General features: G+C 42.2%; 1 protein-coding gene and 1 long non-coding RNA gene across 3 annotated transcripts in view; both read right to left on the bottom strand.

Annotated features, from left to right (window-relative positions):
- The window catches only part of LOC135204811 (uncharacterized), a 90,177-nt gene that overhangs the window by 47,301 nt on the left and 21,533 nt on the right, over positions 1–21,343 (bottom strand). The window lies entirely within an intron of this gene.
- Positions 308–21,343, bottom strand: part of LOC135204808 (ketosamine-3-kinase-like) — a 34,594-nt gene continuing 13,558 nt past the window's right edge. Inside the window, exons 5-8 of the mRNA XM_064234994.1 lie at positions 7,606–7,656; positions 6,142–6,283; positions 5,214–5,388; positions 308–3,474 (exon numbers count right to left, since the gene is read on the bottom strand). Coding sequence (XP_064091064.1) covers positions 3,411–3,474; positions 5,214–5,388; positions 6,142–6,283; positions 7,606–7,656 — 432 coding nt within the window. The 3' untranslated portion in view covers positions 308–3,410. The remainder of the gene's footprint in view (positions 3,475–5,213; positions 5,389–6,141; positions 6,284–7,605; positions 7,657–21,343) is intronic.

The raw sequence follows: 21,343 nt of genomic DNA, 5'->3' as shown, positions 1-21,343 counted from the left end.
AGTCTAGCCTGAGTTGTTCCATATTTAGTTTACTGGTGTATCACTGAAATTGCTGGAAACCTAACCAAACTTACTCTTAAGGGCTGGTCAAATGCTACGTTTAGAAACCAGAAGTTTGCGAGTTTTCAAAATCGCAGGGGCTGGTATTACCTATACGTAATCACCACAAATTTGAAAAGACAACAAATATATGATTATGAGGTGCATGTTGAGTAGTGGAATGTCATGTATTGATGCTATTATTCATTCTAAATTTGTGCATTTTCTGACCTCATAATTAAGCGTGGAACTTTAAAACTAGCATATATATAATGTTTTGTAACCATTTATTTAATGAATACTTCACATCACTGACACTACAGTCATGCTAGTCTTATATGTTTTCATTGTGTTTAACATCATAGTTCAAAAAAATTAAGCTGTCAAAACTTCACATAAGAATTAATACAAATTATAATTTCACTTATCACTTAGGTTTCATGGATTATACGTAGAGTATACTTACAATTTTACAACTAACATATACATTTCATTTTTACAGCATCATATAAAACTTAAAATACTTTTGGAAGTTCTGTACAGTTGTGGCAGCTGCCTTCAAAATACTGATAGATAAGAACTGCACTTATAACATACAAAAGCTGCATTTTTCAACATTTGTATAGTTGCAAGATGAATCAGGATACCTACCAAGGAACAGAACTACTTTTGAAGTACAATAGAGCATTAGGAAAACTTGACATAGGATAAACATGGTCATATGACCAATAGCATATTGTTTAAAGGAAGTATGCAATACAGAGAAACTATTATAATACAGTTCCCATACAGTTTTTGTGTTCAATACCTCAGGCATTCATGAATTATCACAGCATTTCTTTATCTATACCAAAATATCACAAGCAAGTTAGGTACTAACATTAATCACTAATCTTTACGAAAACTAATTTTATTCGTGTTAAACTGTGTTGACAGTATTGGCTTTGAAGAGTAAGCACTGGGGACTTAGACTAGGCCTCTTATACATTTGCTGGACTGTTTGGACCTTAAAATATACATCATCTACACACTTTTCACTGTTTTGGTTTTGTGTGCTTACACAGAATCATGTTTTCTGTTAAATACAGCGTAACAAAATTACAGAAATAAAGCATGTAACAAAGGTTACAAACATAACAGAATACAGAATAATATCATTACAGAAAATAAATATTGTGGGAATTCAGCCTGAAACATCATTCAAATTAAGGGTGGCGTTTGAGAGTTACTTTACATTAACATACTAAATTTATTTCATACAGGGATTTTTTCTTATATTTCATACACTCTTCAATATTATGGAGCTTTTTATAAACCTACCTTAACTTATTAGTACTATTATCTGCCATCCAAACTTAGTCTACCTTTTCACAGCTCAACCAACATGGATGCTTTGCTGTTCGTTAAATCAAAGTTCTATTTAATTTACAAACTTCAAACCTAACTTTCCCTCACAGAACTCTACATAGAGCATTTTCTTAACCTTTTATTATTCTTAAATAATTGGTAACCAAAGAAATGCAGTGTACATAAAGAAATATACACAAAATCGCGCATAGACTTTAACCAAATGCATATTAATGTAAATTGTTTCTGTAACTCTTATAAAAAAACATTTTAATCGAGAAAGTGAGGTAATATACTGAGGCCTGGACAAACGCAACCCCTTTCTAAAAGGGGATATTAAACATCTTTAAAGCTACATACATTATATATTTTTTACTTTGTAGTGATTTTTTAGTCATGTGGACAGATGTTACCAAGATGGGAAGTAGCAGTAGGATGTTAAGGTAAGAGATTGAGAAAAGCACATTTGTAAAGAGTAGATCTTACATATTTGGACCACTTTCAAAATCATGCCACCAATTCCCAGATGCATTGCAAGCTAAATTTCCACCAGATGATGCTATCATGTCCATTGTTTTGCTCGATACATTTCAGCTTAAAGTTAGACTTATCAAAAGTTCATTCACTGGATTAGGTGTGCTTACCCTTCGAACATAAAGTGCAGCGACTCAAAATTACGGTACACTTAATCACAATACTGCAGCTGTACCAGTTTTCAAGCAAGAAACTACTATTATATACCTCTGAAAGAAACTCAATGCTGCATGTCTATTCATAAAAGGATGATAAAATAAAATAAGTTCTTTCAAATGTAACATTAAATGATGGCCCTCAACAAATGATCAGTATTGGTGTAAAGTTTCCCATTTTCTTCGCAAGCAAAACGTAGACAAATTAACTGGACTGCTTTTGAATTTGCGTGAGTCCTGTATACATACTACCTACAAATAGAGATCTATTATTTCTTTATGATATGTAGTGGATGACACTTATTTCTTAAAACAGTTCAAGTAACGAATATGTCACAGTTACAGCAAAGTGGAATGTATGATGGAAAGCGGTCAGGTTTCAAAAAGAGTTTCCAATTCAACTAGACTAACGATCACTAGCTGGCAGAAGTATTACTGTATTATTTGATAGTTTAGCCATAATAATACTGATGGTACATCTCACGTACCTAATATCAATACAAAACTTACCGTCGGAAAACTACGCTCTTCATCTCTTACTGAAAGTCCTTTGAAAGTGCCTGCTGGGTAGACGTGTACTCAAGTCCTTATGTTTGGCACCATTCATGCAAAATGTTCAAAATTAATCTTACTGACAGTATACTTTACAAGTTTTGATATGGAGTATAAATAGAGTATGTACTTGAAAAGAGTACTACAGGCAGTCCCCGGGTTACGACGGGTTTGGCTTACGACGTTCCGAGGTTAAGGCGCTTTTCAATTATACTCATCAGAAATTATTTGTAGGGTTACGACGCCTACAATGCTGATCTGGCAGAAGAAATATGAAACCAAAAATGCAAAATAATCAATATTTGAAGTTCTTTTAGATGAAAAATGCAATAAGAATGCAGTTTACATAGTTTTTAATGCACCCTAAGCATTAAAAGTAAGGTTTTCTTAGGATTTTTTATGAAGTTCCTGGTTACGACGATTTTCGGGTTACAGCGCGTCTCAAGAACGGAACCCCGTCGTAACCCGGGGACTGCCTGTATGAGGAGACCATCACAAGTAAGTAAATGCTTTCCTAACCAACTTCCTTAAATATTCAGTAGATTTAAGTATTGTATAGATTATGGTTTGACTAAATCACTGCAATTGGTGGAAAGGCAGTCAAGAGTAAATATAAATTTATTCCAAGCTTAATCATAGCTCAGTGTCCAAAACTGTTTTCCTTTTAGCATTCAAAGAGCAAAACTTTCTTCATTAGTTTACTCATCTTCAAGTTGTACAATATTGCTTCTTTGCAGATTCTGCATGCTGCTTCAATTCTTGCAAGGAATCATTCTCTGCAGCCTACTTGGAGAGAGTTCGCATCAACTGCAGACTACCACTGCGATATCCCGTTCCGAAATGATTCCTGGAAAACGAATATCTTGATAGTCTGCCAAAACTAATTGACAGTCACCCAATTTTCAGGCAACTAAAATGATAAAATCTAGCATTACAGATTAACCATAACATTTTAATCTTTACAGAATGAGTCACATGATAAAAGATAATTTTGTTCTTACTACCAGATGAAAAATACAAATACTTTAGAGTAATTTAGTTCAAGAACACACTAAGAATTTTATATAAAGTAAGCTTGCATGAATATTATACACTGATTTGTTGATAGCAGTTAGCAAATCATACATAATTGTAAAATTTGTGTGCTTTAATTTTCATGTTTTTGTAATTACAACCGTTTTTTAGTTTTCCTCAATCACTTGCCATGTGCAAGTGATGAGGAAAATAAAAGGGATTCAAAGATAAACCAAAGGGATTAGCAAAGGGTTCAAGATAACCAAAAGATGGTTAATCTTGAATCCCTTTGCCAAAATCCTTAAGTTATCATCTTAAGCCTCAGCAAATTGAAACCCAGAGGGAAACTCAAAGTCAGCCATGATGGTAAGACAAAGTTCCAACCACAATGAGACTTGGAATGAAGACATGGTTAACTGACCCCACAGGAATGAGAAACCGAGAGGATCCTTACTGACTCAAGACGTTCTAATACATAGCTCTTTCATCTTCTGCAGATACAGGAAAAGCAGGATCTGATACTGGATGGATGTATGAGTTTTAGGGCAAAAGCCCAGGCACTGGGACCAAAGAAGCCATTCAGCGCAGTAATGGAGAGTAAATAAATTACATTATAAATGAGTTAATAAGTGAATGAAGAAAAGCAGGAGGCTTATGGAAAAAGCACCACACTAACTGAAGCTCCAGAGAAAGAGAGAGGCCATGTATATTACCATCCATTGCTTAAATTGAACAAATGGAAATTGAGAAGGGAAGATTAGAAGAGCAGGGAGAATCCCTTTATCAGCTTCTTCCCATGGTCAGGTGAAAGGAAGAGACACTCGCCACAATTCAGAATTAAGAGACGGCATACATTCCTGACCACTTCAGAAAGAACAGTAAGAATGAGTCAATGTTAATGGAGAACATTAATCTTGCACACACGCTTTCGTGCCCTGGATATCTCCGCTGATCATTTTTACCAGAGGAGCAATCATCAGGTATCATCATTTGTACAACAGTCATTGAATGTAATAAAAACAAATAACAATCCAGAGTCATCAGCCAATCAATTTAGGAAATACTTTTAAAAAATCTTCAAAAGCAGCCATGGTGAAGAAGAGTGGAAGATGTAGTTCAGGAAAGCTGCCAAAGAAAAAATAAATGACGCTGTTAGTAGAGTAAGTAGGCTGTTCCCCCTTTCACTTTCGGGCTGCCTGTTAGTTAACGACCCTCACCTGACACTAGTTAACTACCTTGTTACCAAGTGCCAAAATGATTGGATCAGATTTCACGGAAGATGATCCACGTAAAAGATGAAGGATTTTCATTCTTTTAGAAACAGACACTAATCCTAATTGACTTTTTAATGACAAATGTATTTGAATGTCATAAAGGGAAACTTACTTTCCTAAGTATTTTATGCGACATTTGTTGAACATTTTGTTCAAAGCAAGTAAATAATAGTTAGATTATCCATGACAATGACTTGTTATGCGAGATCACATAAGAAAACTTGAAGTAAATAATAAAATCTGTCGCATCTCAAATATACACCTGAAAACATGGACATAAATAGATTAGTTGCCTTACCAATGATTCAGGTTATGGAACAGCTGATATAATTTGTGCCTCTCATTCCAGCCTGGAGCCTTTGGGATAACTTTGTGGTACTCGTCCCAAAACCTCCTGCTGAAGCCTCCAAACATGCCAGCGATCGCAAGATCGAATTCGTGGTGCCCGTAGAAAGATGCTGGATCAAATATCACTGAAATGTGGATTGTAAAATATATTATTACTAACTTGCCATTTACCAATTAACTTGAGTGTTTTAAAGCGTGTATCTGAAAGTTCACAAACCAAAGGGAAATAGTGTTTTAAACGGTATCTCTGAAAGTTGCTGTACTGTTTTACATTCTTCCTGAAAAACACAACGATGTATTTTATACTTCTCAATTAAGCTGTTAGTGATTAATATCATCATCACAAGAGATGATCTGATACCATATTTCATGTAAATATGAAGCAAGCAATAGCCATGTACACCTGTATATCTCCTAGAAAGTTTATAGAAAGTAGAAGTATATTATGTTATGCCACCTGGCTAGTTGCTAGCAACAACACTGTTTACATAGATGTCGATGACATCTTGAAATTTACAATTTCCTATCAAGCCTCCTCCTTCTGAAAAGGTTCCCATTACGTATATGGTTCCTGTACAACATTATCACAGCCACTATTCATGCTTGATATTACCCTTGAATGCTCTTCTGTTCAGGCAGAATGACACCAGTAAAATATAAGGTCTGTACATTGCATCGACATGTTTACACCTATAACTTCCATTTCTTCAAAACCACTAGAGCAAACAATTTCCACTTACAGCAGTAAGCCAGAATCTTAAAACAATCAGATGGAAGTTCCGCAAAGAAATCTTTGGGAGGTAACTGAATAAGCATAAAAGGACAATAGGTAAAAGGACAATAGGTCTTCATAGGGTACACTAAATTTGATACATCACCTGGACAGTCGGCAATTTCTGAAGCATTACCACTCCACAGGTCACCGTGGAGAAGAGATGGCTTCACTTCTATGTCTTTGAAGTACTCCGGGAGTTTCAACTGAAGCTTGGACCATAATTCTCGGGCCTCTCTGTCACCATACTGGAATTGATAAAAGAAACTGAATATTTTAAATATTTTAATGAACACAACTTAAAATAGAAATATATTTCACAAGAGTTATTCATCTTAATTTCTAAATAAAATATATATGACTGGTACATCAAGCACTTAATACAAATATATTTGCAAGTGTTAGTCATCTTAATTCCCAAATATAATGTACATGACTGGTGCATCAAATTCTTTGTAGAATGACACACACTCCCATTAATCTGAGTTTTCTGATAATACCTTGTTAAAATGAAAACTTTATAAAGAAAATAAGCTCGTTCAACTTCAAACTCTTCTGCCTTTTGTTTCAAATAGCATTTTTGTAATTGTTTCAAAAATAGCTTTACTATTAATCTACGTACTTATTTTAAATCAGTCTTACTATTTCAAACCCTTTGAATAGTAAACAATGACTTTAGTCCTGTTAAATTTGAGTAATCTATTGTTTCTGGGTACAAAAACAATACGTATTCACAAAATAAATAAATCAACAAGTGGTCAGTTTTAACAGCATTAAACTGAAAAGTACACCCCAATATGGCTGCCTGTCTATTTCCAGTATACTTCGCTGTTCCCACTTCAGCACGACTAATATAAACAAGATTTAGTTATGCCAAAATGGCTGTGATCAATATTTTATGAGGTAGTGGCCAGTTTATTTTCTTTGCAGACATGTACCCTCTGTCTTTGAATACATAAGTAAATTGTATACAGAGACTGGTTTTCTTCATTTTATCCTAGTATTTAGGGTACATCCCCTCTAATGCATCCTATTCTCTAAGAGTATGCCTTCCATGTTCAGTGTCTATAGTAAGAAGTGTTTACTGGAGAGAGAAAAGACTAAATCTGTTCTTGTAGGCATCAACAGAAAAACATACTCTGGTGAACAGCAACATAGTGCATCAGAGAACACCAAGCCCATAAGATGACTTCCAAAAATCATCTAGACGACCGAGTAACTTGAAATCATTGACAAGAGGTAAGAGACGACTCCAAAGGTTCTGTAATAGTTAGGATACTAATACAACAAAATAAAAAGGCTTTAAACATTTTCAGTACATTAAGAAAAATTATTATAGCACTATTATTCAGAAGATGAACCCTAATCGTACGGAATAGCCACAGGAGCCACCGACTTGAAATTGAAGCTTCCAAAGAATATTAAGGTGTTCAATCAAGAAGTTACAGAAGGCAATGGGAAATAGAGAGAGAGAGATCGGTGAATGGAAAAACAGAGAAATTAAGAGATTAATAAACTGAAATGTCAGTGAAATATTAACTACAATCATCTTATAGTATAAGGTACTTACATCTTTCTCAACCAGCGTCAACTGCTGCTGAAGCTTTCTTGCGTAAAAATCCTGAAGAGAAAGAGAGAAGAATCATGCAAAATGCAGTATTGCAGCAGCAAAAAACTCAATGTAAAAATAAAATACGGTTTTACTTGATGAAATTTGGGGTCCAAAACTTGTTACTGGTAAAACACAAAATTCAACGTAAAATAAAATATTGTTTTCTGTAACGCTTTTAAACTGGGGGTCCAAACTTGTTACCGATAAAAACTCCATTATGGCTTCCTGATTTTGAGCTTGCAAATAATTTTTTTAATTGCTTACTGTGAATATTTTCATCGTGATAAAACGCTGGATTTGGCGACAATTTGAAGTCAAATAGCTGTACTTTGCAGAAGGTATCTTCAAACTATAAGCAAATTTGAAACTTACACTTCATACATAAATATTAAAAAATGATATTGTTAAGATACAATAAAGTTTTATACATATGTACTTATCTGGCAGATATATACTTAGCTATAGACTCCATCGTCCCGACAGAATTCAAAACTCGTGGCACACGCTACAGGTAGGTCAGGTGATCTACCATTCCTGCCGCTGGGTGGCGGTATCCGGAACCATTCCCGTTTTCTGACAGATTTTCTCTTCCACCTGTCTCCTGAGGGGAGGCTGGGTGGGCCATTAATCGTATATATCTGCCAGGTAAGTATGTATAAAACTTTATTGTATCTTAACAATATCATTTTATACATGCAACTTACCGGCAGATATATACTTAGCTGATTGGCACCCTTGGTGGAGGGTAAGAGACAGCAAAATACACACAGAAATTTAAAAATAATAACGGGAAAACAACAATTGTTGTAGGATATCAATCCTTGGTTCTGACCCTGGTTTGGGCAGAAGACTTAATGATTACTGTCATTGAGCCTGCATGCCTCAAGAGCTTCAGCGAGGTAGAGACCTATAACCGAATAGCCCTTCTGGATCATGTCAATGGGGGCTAGCCTGCTTACGCGACAGAGCCTATCTGGATCGTGCCAATGGGGGCCTACCCGCTTACATGACAGAGCTTGACCTGTATCGTATCAACTGGGGGCTAGCCCTCTTACATGACAGAGCTTTAGGTTCTACACAATACACAAAGAGGAAACCACAAGTTAATCCCGACCACCTGAACCTCCTAACCATGTTAGATCTCGGAATTGAAAGGGGTTATTTCCTATGCCCTCTTCCAATCGACCATAAAAACCAAACACCATAACACTAAAAAGACATAAACTAAACTAATTAGGATTAACCTCAGCTCCTCCTCCCAGCACTGAATCTGCGGAAACGTTAAGCTCCTAGTGAGAAGCAGTTCTCATAAGTAAACTCTAACATCTCTAAGTAGTGAGAAGCGAATACCGAATTACACTTCCAATACGTGGACTCTATTAGCGCTTGAAGAGACCACATCTTGTGAAACGCCATTGGCTCTCAACTTCATGCGCCTTCACTCTGAGGAGCTTAAACTGTTCATCACCACAAGAAAGGTGCGTTTCCTTCCTTAATCACGTCTTTAATGAAAAACGTCAGAGCGTTTTCGAAATAGATCTTGTCGGATCCTTGACCGAGCACCAAAGACTTTCTTCGTACCTCCTAATAGAGACTTCCTTTGCAATAAAATTAAGGGCTCTTACCGGACATAAAGTCCTCTCTTGTTCTTCCCCGTAAGAGAAGAAAGCCCTTTCACTTCGAAGCTTCTTGGCCATGGTTTTGATGGATTCTCGTTTTTTGCTAAGAAGAGAGGCTTAAAAGAACAAATTGCAGCCTCCTTCTTAAAACCCACTCTGCCTTCTAAACACTTGAAGTTCACTTACCCTTTTTGCCGTTGCTAGGGCTAAAAGGAACAGAGACTTTCTTGTCAAATCTCTAAAGGAGGCCTTATTAGCAGGTACGAACTTATCTGACATAAGAAAATGAAGGACTACATCCAAATTCCAACTGGGATTCCTGGTGTTCTGGCTTTTTGGCTTTTTGAGGTCTCGAAAGACCTAATAAGATCGTGTAGGTCCTTATTGTCTGATACAATCCAGCCCCCTATGCCTGAAAACAGAGGCCAGCAAGCTTCTGTACCCCTTGATCGTTGAGACAGCTAGGTTACACTTTCTTCTAAGGTAAAGAAGAAAATTAGCAATGTCAGTTACAGAGGTACTGGAAGAGGATACGTTGTGACTGGTACACTCGTAATGTGGATGGTCTCCTGGCTCTTGCGATTGCTTTCGAAGCTTCGCGAGAAAACCCCCTCGCTCTAACAAGTCCTTCGATAGTCTGAAGGCAGTCAGACTTAGAGCGGGGAGGTTTTTTTGTGATACCTGTCGAAGTGGGGCTGTTTGAGAAGATCGCTCCTTAGTGGGAGTGATCTGGGAAGATCCACCATCCACTCCAGTAAACTCTGTAACCCAGTCTAGGGCTGGCCAAAAGGGAGCAATCAAAGTCAGCTTCGCTCCTTCTGATGAAGCAAACTTCCTTATTACTTCCCCTACTAGTTTGAAGGGGGGGAAAAGCGTATCGTCTATGCCCTTCCAATCCATCAGGAGGCCAGTCTATTGCTATCGCTCTGGATCCGCGATCGGGGAGCAATAATTCTCTAACCTTTTGTTCCAGTTGGTTACGAACAAGTCTATGTTCGGCCTTACCCCACACCCCCATAATTGTTAGCACACTTGAGGGTTGAGGGTCCATTCGGTGGGGAGGACTTAGTTTTTTCTGCTTAGCAGATCCGCCCGAACGTTTTCTCTCTCCCTGAATAAACCTGGTGAGGAGAGAGATTTCTTTCTCCTGAGCCCCAAAGCAGCAACTCCCTCGCTGTCTCGTAAAGGGAGAATGAATGGGTTCCCCCTTGTTTTCTGATAAACGCTAAGGCTGTCGTGTTGTCCGAATTGGACCTGAATGATCAACCCTGAGATCTGCTTTTGAAAGTGGATGAGTGCTAACGTGAATGGCTTTCAACTCCTTTTGGTTTGTGCCAGACACCTGTGCTCCTTCCCAGGTGCCTGACACTTCTTCCGAGCCCAACGTTGCTCGATCCTGAATCCGACGCGTCTGCAAACAACGCTCGGAGAGGGCTCTGTATGTGTAAAGATTCTCCTTGGCTGAGTTCTTCGGGTCCAGCCACCACCATAGACCTTGCATGATCTTGTCCATGATTATAAACGAGTCTTCTAGGTCCTGGGCAACTCTGATCCCAGTTCTCCTTCAGATAATACTGAAGGGGTCCTTAGGTGCAGTCTTCCTAAGGAAACGAACTGCTCCAACGAGGAGATGGTTGCCCAGCAAGCTCATCCATTCCCTCGCGGAGCAATGTTCTTTCCCTATGAAAACTGAAACCTTCGAAAGGCAGCGTTCTATCCTCTCTATTGATGGAGACGCTAGAAAACCCCAAGAATCCATCTGAATCCCCAGATAGACTATGCTCTGCTGGGGATCCAGCTGGGATTTCTCGAGGTTGACTAGGAGTCCCAGCGACTGTGTCATTCTTACTGTTACCGAAAGGTCCTCCAGACACTGAACCTTTGACTTTGCTCTTATTAGCCAGTTGTCCAAATACATCGAGATCCTGATTCCTTTCAAATGCAGCCAATGTGCCACATTCCTTAGGATGCCCGTGAAGACTGAGGGCCGTCGACAGTCCGAAGCAAAGTGCTCGAAATTGGAAGACTCTTTCCCTGTGACATGAATCTGAGATATTTCCTTGATGCCGGTGAATTGGCACATGGAAATATGCATCTTGAAGGTCCAGGGATACCATCCAGTCCCCTGGACGAAGAGCAGAAAGCACAGAGGAAGAAGTCCCATCGAGAACTTCTTCTGAATCACAAGAAGTTCAGCGCACTTACGTCTAAAACCGGCCTCCACCCGCCCGAGGCTTTGGGTACCAGGAACAGATGGTTGTGGAAACCTGGTGAATGGAGATCTTGAACCGTTCAATTGCCCTCTTCTGCAGCATAAGGTCCTACTGCTTTGCAGGAGAGCTTGACTCTTGACAGGATCTTTGTATCTTGCCATCAACTCGTTGGAGTTTTGTTAAGGGAGGATAATCCCTGAAGGGGATCAGGTATCCTCTCTCGAGGATAGAGGGTCCAGCTGTCCGCCCCTCTCTGCGCCCAGACTCTGGCAAAGTTCGAAAGTCTGGCGCCTACAGATATCTGGAGGACCTTCTTTTTCATTTTGCCTTCCCGACAGGTCTCCTGGAAGGTCTTCCTCTGGTGTCAGGTCTCCTACCTCTGAAAGGGGTTCTCGAGGGAGAAGAGGCTCCTCGAAAGGGTTGTTGAAGAGGTGCTTTCTCCTTCTTTGTAAAGGGAACAGCGGGCTTGAACCTCTTCGCTGATTGTGTAAGGAGGTCCTGAGTAGCCTTGCCAGCTAAGGATTTCGCTATATCCCTCACCGTGTCCTGTGGGAAGAGGTGGCTAGAGAGTGGTGAATATAACAAGGCCGACCTCTGAAGAGGAGAGACTGACTTGGTCAGAAAAGAACTATACACTGACCTCTTCTTTAAGACCCCCGAGCCAAAAAGGGAAGCAACTTCAACCGAACCGTCCATCACCGCTTATCTAAACAAGCTAAAACGCTAGCGAGCTCCTCCATGCTGACGAATTCGGGATCTTGGGCTCTCTTCGCAAGGGCTCCCAGAGACCAGTCCATAAAATTAAACACCTCCAGTGTCCTGAAGAGGCCCTTTAGGAGAGATATCTAGCTCGCGCACATCCCCCATGTAGCTTTAGCTGAGAGTAGAGTGCGCCTCCTTGCGAATCGACCAGAGAAGCGTAGTCTGCATCTGCAGAGGAAGAAGCCCTAAGCCCATAGGCTCCTTGGTATCATACCATCTTCCAGGTTTTCCCGTCAGCCTGGAAGAAGGGCATGAAAAACAGTCTTGCCTGCTTCTCTTTTAGTGCGAAGCCACTCTCCAAATCCTTTGATGCCTTCTTCATACTTAAGGTAGGACACATTTTCACAAATGAGGAGGCTTTCGGAGACTTCGTACTTGAAAGCAAAGAACCTGGAGAGGGCGGATCAGCTGGTTGAAGCGTATCAACCAAACTCCTTCAACAAAAAGCAAGACAGTCTTTTATAGTCAGAGACTACTACATCAACTGGGAATTCCTCATCCGAGACTTCCTCTAAACCTCCAGCTGCAGGAGAGCCCTTCGAAGGGGAGCGGCTTTTGAGAAGTAGCGGGACTTCTGTCATAAGAAGGAGTCGCTTTCCCATGCGACCTATGCTTGCTACTGCAAGGCGCGAGGGAGCTCCTAAAGGTAGAAGATCTCTTCTCAGTAACCTGTTTCTCACAAGGCGAAGGGCTACTACTCTCTGAAGAGCTCATAAAGTGCGAAGGGGTCCTATTCAAACCTAAGCGCCTGCTAGGTTCCTGGCGCCTGCTTGACTCCTGACGCCTGCTTGACTCCTGGTGCCTGCTTGACTCCTGGCGCTTGCTTGACTCCTGGCGCCTGCTTTACTCCTGGCTCCTGATAAGCTCTTGATGCCTCTCACTCGACTCCTGGCGCCTGGCAGGCTCTTGACGCCTACTAGGTTCTTGGCGCCTACTAGTCTCCTGGTGCCTGAGGTGCTCTTGATGCCTTAAAGGCTCCTGGGCTCACTCAACTCCCTGCGCCTGACAAGATCCTGGCTCCTTGATAGGCTCTTTGAAAAAACGCCTTGCCATGATCCTCAGTAGAGGAGTCCGACTCCTGTTCTCTTCGTAAAAAAGTAGCTGAGCGTCTCCTCTGAGAGCGGCTACTGCTGGGAACTTTACTGCGAAGAGAAGAGCTCCTAAGGGGTTCGAGCTGTCTGCGCGGAGCATTCTTGTACGGAGGTGGGGAGCGCCTAAAGGGAGATCGAGAGGGTCTCTCAGGAGACGAGCGCCTGCTAGACTGAGATACGTCTCCTCTACAAGGAGAAGAGCGCTTACTAGGAGATGAAAACTTCAACTCTCTTCACTGGAAGGGAGGCGTCTTTCCTTCGCGACGAATCCTTATGGAGAGCGCCTACCAGGGAGGATAACTCTTCCTGCAGGTTAAGCAGGAAGAGCTTAGTAGGATCTTGAGGAGCTGGAGACAGTCTTCTAGACTTCTTACTACAAGAAGGAAAATCCTCAGGAAAGTGCTCGGGGCTTGAATCAAGAGCGTCTTTTTCGGCGAAACCCACGATCTCTTCAAAGGACGAGACTTCGAGGCAGAGCTCCATCCACGCCTAGACAAGGAGGAGTCCAAAGCAGAAAAGCACTCTTCCAGGATGCCTTTTCTACGGCTATCCAGGGCAGCCTGGGTCGCTACTTCAGGATCTGCCGAAGGGGCGCCTGATCGTTGGGGATGCTCCACATCCTCCCTGCGGCTTTGGACTTTCCTCCTCCCCTGGTCCTGGGAGTTTGAAAGAGGTCTAGGCCTAGGAGCAATGCGGAGCCGATCAGACGCCCCCTCCACTGCACTGGGGTCACTGCACTCACTGACACTCTTACCTTTCGCCTCCATAGCTTTTAGCTGCTCCTGAAGCTCCCTGATCGAGGATCTCATGATTTCCATCTCTGAAAACGAATCCTTAGATTCAACACAGGGAGAAGGGGCTGAGGTTATGGGAGAAACGTTATCATCTACCTTGTTAGTTTCTAACTCAGGTTCAAATGAACAAAATCTACTCGAGCTTCTTGCGGAAGCTTTCCTAGCTCTATCTTTCTCTCTTTTCTTGATATAAGAAGATAAATCCTTCCATCCTTGTGTCTGTCAGTCCCTCACATTCAGCGCAAGTCTTATCAAAAGAACGCTCAGAACCTCTACATTTAGCACAAATTGTATGGGGATCTATCTCTGCTTTCAGAAGTCTAGTTCTACATTCGTCCCTTGCACACACCCTAAACTTAGGTGTTACCTTAACGTCAGCCATCATGAGAGAAAATACCTAAACCAATCCTAAAACAGTCCACAACAAGCGTATGCCAAGCCAGAGAAAAAACAGAGTACTTCACCAAAATCAATCCAACAATTCTCGGCGAACGAGCAGAATTCCATGCAGGAGGGAACCACAACAGTTGTTGCCGTTCCCGGCGACAGAGAAAATCTGTCAGAAAACGGGAATGGTTTCCGGATACCCCCACCCCAGCGGCGCGAATGGTAGATCACCATGACCTACCTGTAGCGTGTGCCGCGAGTTTTGAATTCTGTCGGGACGACGGAGTCTATAGCTAAGTATATATCTGCCGGGTAAGTTGCATGTATAAAAACATAAAATTTTACAAATTCTTTTTTCACCAAGAACATGAATTATAAACTTCTCTTCCAAAGATAAATATATTATAGCTATTTGTTCTAGTTTAATGCATATTTAAAAAAAGAAAAAAGTGTTGTGCTTTTATATTTCAGACTTGCAACAAAGACAATTCTCTAAACTCTGTCCAATTTGCAGATGAGATCAAGTTAAACCATCCTCCAATGCCCAAGATGTCCTCCCTGTCCTACCCACTGTCAAAAAAGGATTTTTATTTCTAAGATTTCATTTAACATCATAGTCTCAAGGATGACATCTGCATGATATCACTTGACTATAAGAGTTAATCCAACAATTAGAATTTTGTACAGTATATTCATCATTTTAAACACTAAAAGGGTTTACGAAAATATATTACGTCTTTTCCTCCTGTGGGTCTGACAGGTTTCTCTTTGATTACACTTGTGATACCGAAGTACTTCTTGTTGCATGAATAAATATTTAATGTGTGTGTATGATACTCTTTTTTTTTTTTTTTTTTAAAGAAAAACTGTCTATACAAAGTTGGACCTTACAACACTTTTTAACTGCTTTGGTGCATCTGATTCAAGTTGTTGTGACGCAAGTAAAAATCTGTTTGTTAACAATAAATTATGAGAATTTGCATGTTAATGAAAATAAAAAGTGCCGGAAACAAGCCTACAATGGCATCTACTTATAGAGGAAGCAGCCAAAGGCTCAAAACAGAAAAGGAAAAATCAACAAAAACAGGTTGACTTATTAGATTGAAAGGCTACAGCAATGGTGCTTGGCCTTTTAAGAGATCTAGGAATTGGAACGGAATACAGGCAGTCACCGGGTTATGACATCGTCAAAAATCCTAAGAAAACCTTACTTTTAAATGCTTTGGGTGCATTGAAAACTATGTAAACTGCATTCTTATGGCATTTTCATAAAAAAAAATGATATTGTTATGATACAATAAAGTTTCATACATACTTACCTGGCAGATAAATACTTAGCTATAGACTCCGTCGTCCCGACAGAAATTCAAATTTCGCGGCACTCGCTACAGGTAGGTCAGGTGATCTACCGCCCTGCTCTGGGTGGCAGGACTAGGATCCATTCCCCATTTTCTATCAGATTTTCTCTCTTCCACCTGTCTCCTGCGGGGAGGACTGGGTGGGCCATCAATCGTATATATCTGCCAGGTAAGTATGTATGAAACTTTATTGTATCATAACAATATCATTTTCATACATTCAACTTCCCTGTCAGATATATACTTAGCTGATTGACACCCTTTGGCAGAGGGTAAGAGACAGCTAACTACTGAATAGACAGGTAAACAACATATGTTGTAGGTATTTATAGACCTTGGTTCCTACCTGATTAGGTGGAAGACTTCGTGGCTACTGCCTAGGAGTCTGCTTCACCTCAAGAGCCTTAGCGAGATAGTGATCTGTGGCCAAGAGTTCTTGTGGTTCTGTCGATGGGTCTTATCCGCTTACTCAGCAGAGCCTGACTGGCATTAGTCAATGGGTGCTAATCCACTTATAAAACAACATGCCTTATTTAAGGAGCACACAAACCGATCCCGATCACCCGATCCTAACACCTGTGGTTAGTTCTAAGATGCCAAGAGTTATCCCCTAAACTCTTCACAAACAACCATAACTCGAAATACACAGTCAATACGCACACACTAAAGTACAAAAAAAAAATTGTACCCCTCTGATAGTCAGATACCCACTGGAGTTCCTTACTGAACCGAAGTGACGGCCGCCTGTGCGACATCTGACACGTCTTCCAGCAGGAAGTCAAGAACGTATCCAACTAGAGGGTTATGTACACAAAATTAAGGATCGGCGCTTGCTCCAATACCCAGGACCGTATCCGCTGACACAAACGGACCTAGAGAAAAACATTTTTCGTACGTTACACACACGTCCTTCAAGTAATGAGATGCAAACACTGAGTTGCCCACCTCCAATATGTTGCTTTCCAAGATATTCTTAAGCGACATATTTCTCTGGAAGGCCATAGACGTTGCGATAGCTCTTACTCCGTGAGCTCTCACTCTCAAGAGTTTAAAAGAGTCATCTGGGTAGTTCTTATGCGCCTCAGTAATTACGCTTCTTACAAAGAAGGCCAGGCATTCTTCGACATCGGTCTTTTGGGGTCCTCTACCGAGCACCATAGACCGTGTTGCGAACCCCCCCATCTGTTCTTTCTGTCCAGATAGAATTTAAGCGCTCTGACGGGCAAAGAGACCTCTCTGCCTCTCTACCTACTAGGCTAGTCAGGCCCTTTACCTCGAAGCTCCTGGGCCAGGGCTTCGAGGGATTCTCATTCTTTGCAAGAAAAAGAGTCTGGAATGAACAAATAGCAGAGTCTCCTTTGAAGCCCACTCTGACTCAAGGGCGTGCAGCTCACTGATTCTTTTTCACCGTAGCGAGAGACAAAAGAAATAGGCACTTTCTCGTAACGTCCCGAAAGGAAAGCCCTATGAGGTGGTTCGACCTTTCGGAAGACAGAAATCTTAGGACCACGTCCAGATTCCAGCTCGGAACTCTAGGTTCTTTTGATTTGGATGTTTCAAAAGAACGAATGAGATCGTGCAATCTTTATTGTTGGCCAAATCTAGGCCTCGGTTCCTGAAAACGGCCGAGAGCATACTTCCGTATCCTTTGATGGTTGGTACAGAAAGATGCGATTTCTCCTTCAAGAAAAGAAGGAAATCTGCAATCTCGGTCACAGAGGTATTGGAGGAGGACAGCTTCTTCGACCTACACCAACTTCTGAACACCTCCACTTCGATTGGTATAACTCGCATAGTAGATGATCTGCGGGCTCATAGCGATTGCGCTTACCCCGGCCTTGCAGAAAAACCCTCTCGCTCTGACAAGTCTTTCGATAGTCGAAAGGCAGTCAGAGCAAGAGCGGGGAGGTTTTGATGGTACCTCTCAAGTGTTGGGGTTGTTTGAGCAGATCTGTCCTGTTTGGAAGAGATCTGGGAAGTCCACCGTCCACTCCATTACCTCTGTGAACCAATCTCGGCTGGCCAATATGGGGCTATCAGAGTCATCTTGTCCCCTTCGAGGCCACGAACTTTCTGATCACTTCCCCCAGGATCTTGAATGGGGTAAAAGCGTAAACATCCAGTCCGGACCAATTTAGGAGAAGGGCATCTACTGCAAAAGCTCTGGGGTCGTCTGCCAGAGAGCAAAAGGTGTCTATCCTCTTGGAGAGGAACGTGGTAACAGGTCTATTTGAGGCTTCCCCCAAACAGACCAAAGGATCTGACACACTTCTGAGTGGAGGGTCCATTCTGTGGGAAGGACCTGGAACCTCCTGCTCAGTCCTGTCCGCTCTCACGTTCCTCTCCCCTTGGACAAACCTTACCGTCAGTAGAGTTATATTTCTTTGATCCGCCCAAATCAGAAGGTCTCTTGTCAGTTTCGTAGAGAGAGCTAGTGAGTCCCTCCTTGTTTTTCTTACATAAGCCAGAGCGGTGGTATTGTCGGAGTTTATCTGGACTATCCCGTCTCTGACTATCTGCTCGAAGCCCTTTAGCGCAAGATGAATGGCTAAGAGCTCCTTGCAATTTATGTGCCATGACACCTGCTCTTCTGACCAGGTGCCTGACACTTCTCTCGATCCTAAGGTTGCACCCCAACCCGTCTCCGACGCGTCTGAGTCTGAATATAATATCAGGTTCGGGTTCCGAACTTCCAGGGACACACCTCTGTTTTCCTCTAGAGGGGGTAACCACCACCAAGTGATTTTTCACCTCTACAGGAATCGGATATGTATCTGAGAGCTGTCCTGTCTTCCAATTCCAATTCCTTTTCAGGAAGAACTGTAGAGGACGGAGATGCAGTCTTCCTAGAGGAAGAACTGTTCCAGCGAGGAAGGGTCCCCAGAAGGCTCAACCATTCCCTCGCTGAACTGCGCTCCTTCCCTAAGAAGCTGGAGACTGTAGCGCAACCTTTTGATATTCTTTCTTGAGAAGGAAACGCTCGGAAACCCCGAGAATCCATCCGAATCCCCAGATAAACCATGTTCTGGCTGGGGATCATCTGAGATTTCTCGAGGTTCACGATCAATCCTAACGACTTTGTCAGGTCTAATGTCGTTGAAAGGTCCTCCAAACACTGTCTCTGCGATCTGGCCCTGATGAGCCAGTCGTCCAGGTATAGGGAGATGTTTATTCCCATCAGATGTAGATGTCTTGCTACATTCTTCATTATACTTGTGAAGACTTGAGGAGCCGTGGACAGGCCAAACCACAGGGCCCTGAACTGATAGATCCTTCCCTCCATCATGAACGAAGGTACTTCCTCTCGATGAATGATGAATCGGGACGTGGAAATAGGCGTCTTGAAGATCGAGAGACACCATCCAATCTCCTTGGCGAAGGGCTGCAAGGACTGAAGCAGACGTTTCCATACTGAACTTCTGTTTCTCTACAAATCTGTTCAGCGCACTTACATCTAGTACTGGTCTCCACCCCCCCGAAGCTTTCGCTACTAGAAAAAGGCGATTGTAAAACCCCGGGGAGTTGTGGTCCAGTACCAGCTCGATTGCCCTTTTGTCCCATCTGTTTCCACCATTTGACGAAGAGTATCCATCAGTACAGGGTCCTTGTATCTGGTGGATAGTTTCCCTCGGTGTTGATGTCAGGGAGGGCTGTCCTTGAATGGGATATAATATCCCTTCTTGATGACCGACATGGACCATGTGTCGGCTCCTATGCTTGCCCAGGCTTCCGCAAATTCTTGTAACCTGGCACCTACTGGTGTTTGGAGGATCACTTTCTCATTTCCCCTTTTTAAAGGGTCGGAAGGAAGCTCTTCCTCTTCTTTCCGTAGTCTTTCTTTTGGAAATTGTTCTAGCAGGAGGGCCTCCTCGAAAGGGCTGCTGCTGCGGTGGATGAGCCCCTTTCTTCTCTTCATTGGCCACAGGCCTATTCTTCTCGATGAACCTGCCTGAGGAGATCTTGGGTCCGCCTTCTCAGTTAGCGAATGTGAAATGTCCTTCACCAACTGAGAAGGGAACAAATGCTCTGAAAAGAGGGGCAAACAGCAAGGCGGCTCTCTGTGAAGGAAGAGACGGCCTTAGTGAAGGAAAGCACTATAAACTGCCCTCTTCTTTAACATCCCGCACCAAAGAGGGAGGAGACCTCTGCCGAACCATCCTGAACTGCTTTGGTCAATGCATGTCAAGTATGCTATGTAAAGCAAATCCCTGGGTTTCGGCCTTCCTCTTCATGGGGTCTTTTTTGGCCAAAAACCCCAAGAAATTAAAAACCTCCAACAAGGACATGGAAAAGCCCCTTGAGGAGATGGTCCATTTCCAAAAGGCCCCATGTTGCTTGGGCAGAGTTTAAAGCGTGCCTTCTCGAGGAGTCTACGAGACTCAAGAAGTCTGATTCAGCTGAAGTAGGCAGAGACAATCCCATATTTTCTCCAGTCTCATACCATATGCCTCTTCTGCCCGTCAGTTTGGCCGGAGGCATACAAAAGACCGTCCTCCCCAGTTCCTTTTTAGTTTTAATCCAGGAATCTAGAGACTGCAGGGCCCTCTTCATCGATATGGCCGGTCTCATCTTAAGGAAGGACGAAGACTTTAGAGATTTAGCGCTCGAAAATAGAGAGCGCGGAGAAGGAGGAGCAGCTGGAGTCAAAGAATCTCCATATTCTTCCAGAAGGAGAGAGTAAGAAACCTTATAGGTTCGACAGTCCTTCTTTGTTAATTACCTCATCTTCCGATACTTCCTCTTAAGTCGAGAGGATCGGAAGGAGAATGCTCCCTTCTTTCGCCTGTCTCTTCCTTGGACCTTTTCCTTTCCGTCGAAGAAGAACTTCTAACAGGTGAGGGACTAAGAGATATTGTCTCCCTACACCTGCCCATAGGCGAATCTTGACTAATTGGCGCCTGGCGCCTATCAGGCTCTTCATGCATAGTAGGCGCCTGGCAGGCGCTTCACTCCTGGTAGGCGCTTCGTGCCTGGCAGGAGCCTCACACTTGTTTGTATCCTCCATCCTAGCTGGCGCCTGGCGCCTGGTTGGCGTTTGGCGCCTGGAATGATCTCGGATAAAATCAGGCGCTTTGCGCCAGGCTGGCTCATCCCTTCCTGTAAGAACTTCATTGTCAATATTGATTATTTTGCATTTTAGGTGTCATATTTCATCTGTCAGATGAGTGTTGTAGGCGTCATAACCTCGGAACTTCGTAAGCCGAGACTGTCGTAACCCGGGACTGCCTGTAATAGTAAATTATTGGCCTAAGGTTAGGAATTGGAACTGGAATATAGTATTAGGCCTAAGGTTAACCACAGAGACCTACGAGGTCACTCAGCACAAAAAAATAATGCTGAAATAATTGTTAGGAAGAGGGGTGGAAAGTAAGATGGAAGAATGAGAATGTGAAAGGAGGGGTAGAGGACTGTAAAATGAATGAGAGTTTGCAGTTAGGGGCCAAAGAGACGCTGCAAAGAACTCCAAGTAAT

The sequence above is a fragment of the Macrobrachium nipponense genome, chromosome 47 (genome assembly GCF_015104395.2).
Source record: "Macrobrachium nipponense isolate FS-2020 chromosome 47, ASM1510439v2, whole genome shotgun sequence".
NCBI classification, from domain to species: Eukaryota; Metazoa; Arthropoda; class Malacostraca; order Decapoda; family Palaemonidae; genus Macrobrachium; species Macrobrachium nipponense.
This window is presented reverse-complemented; position numbering and strand designations above follow the sequence as displayed.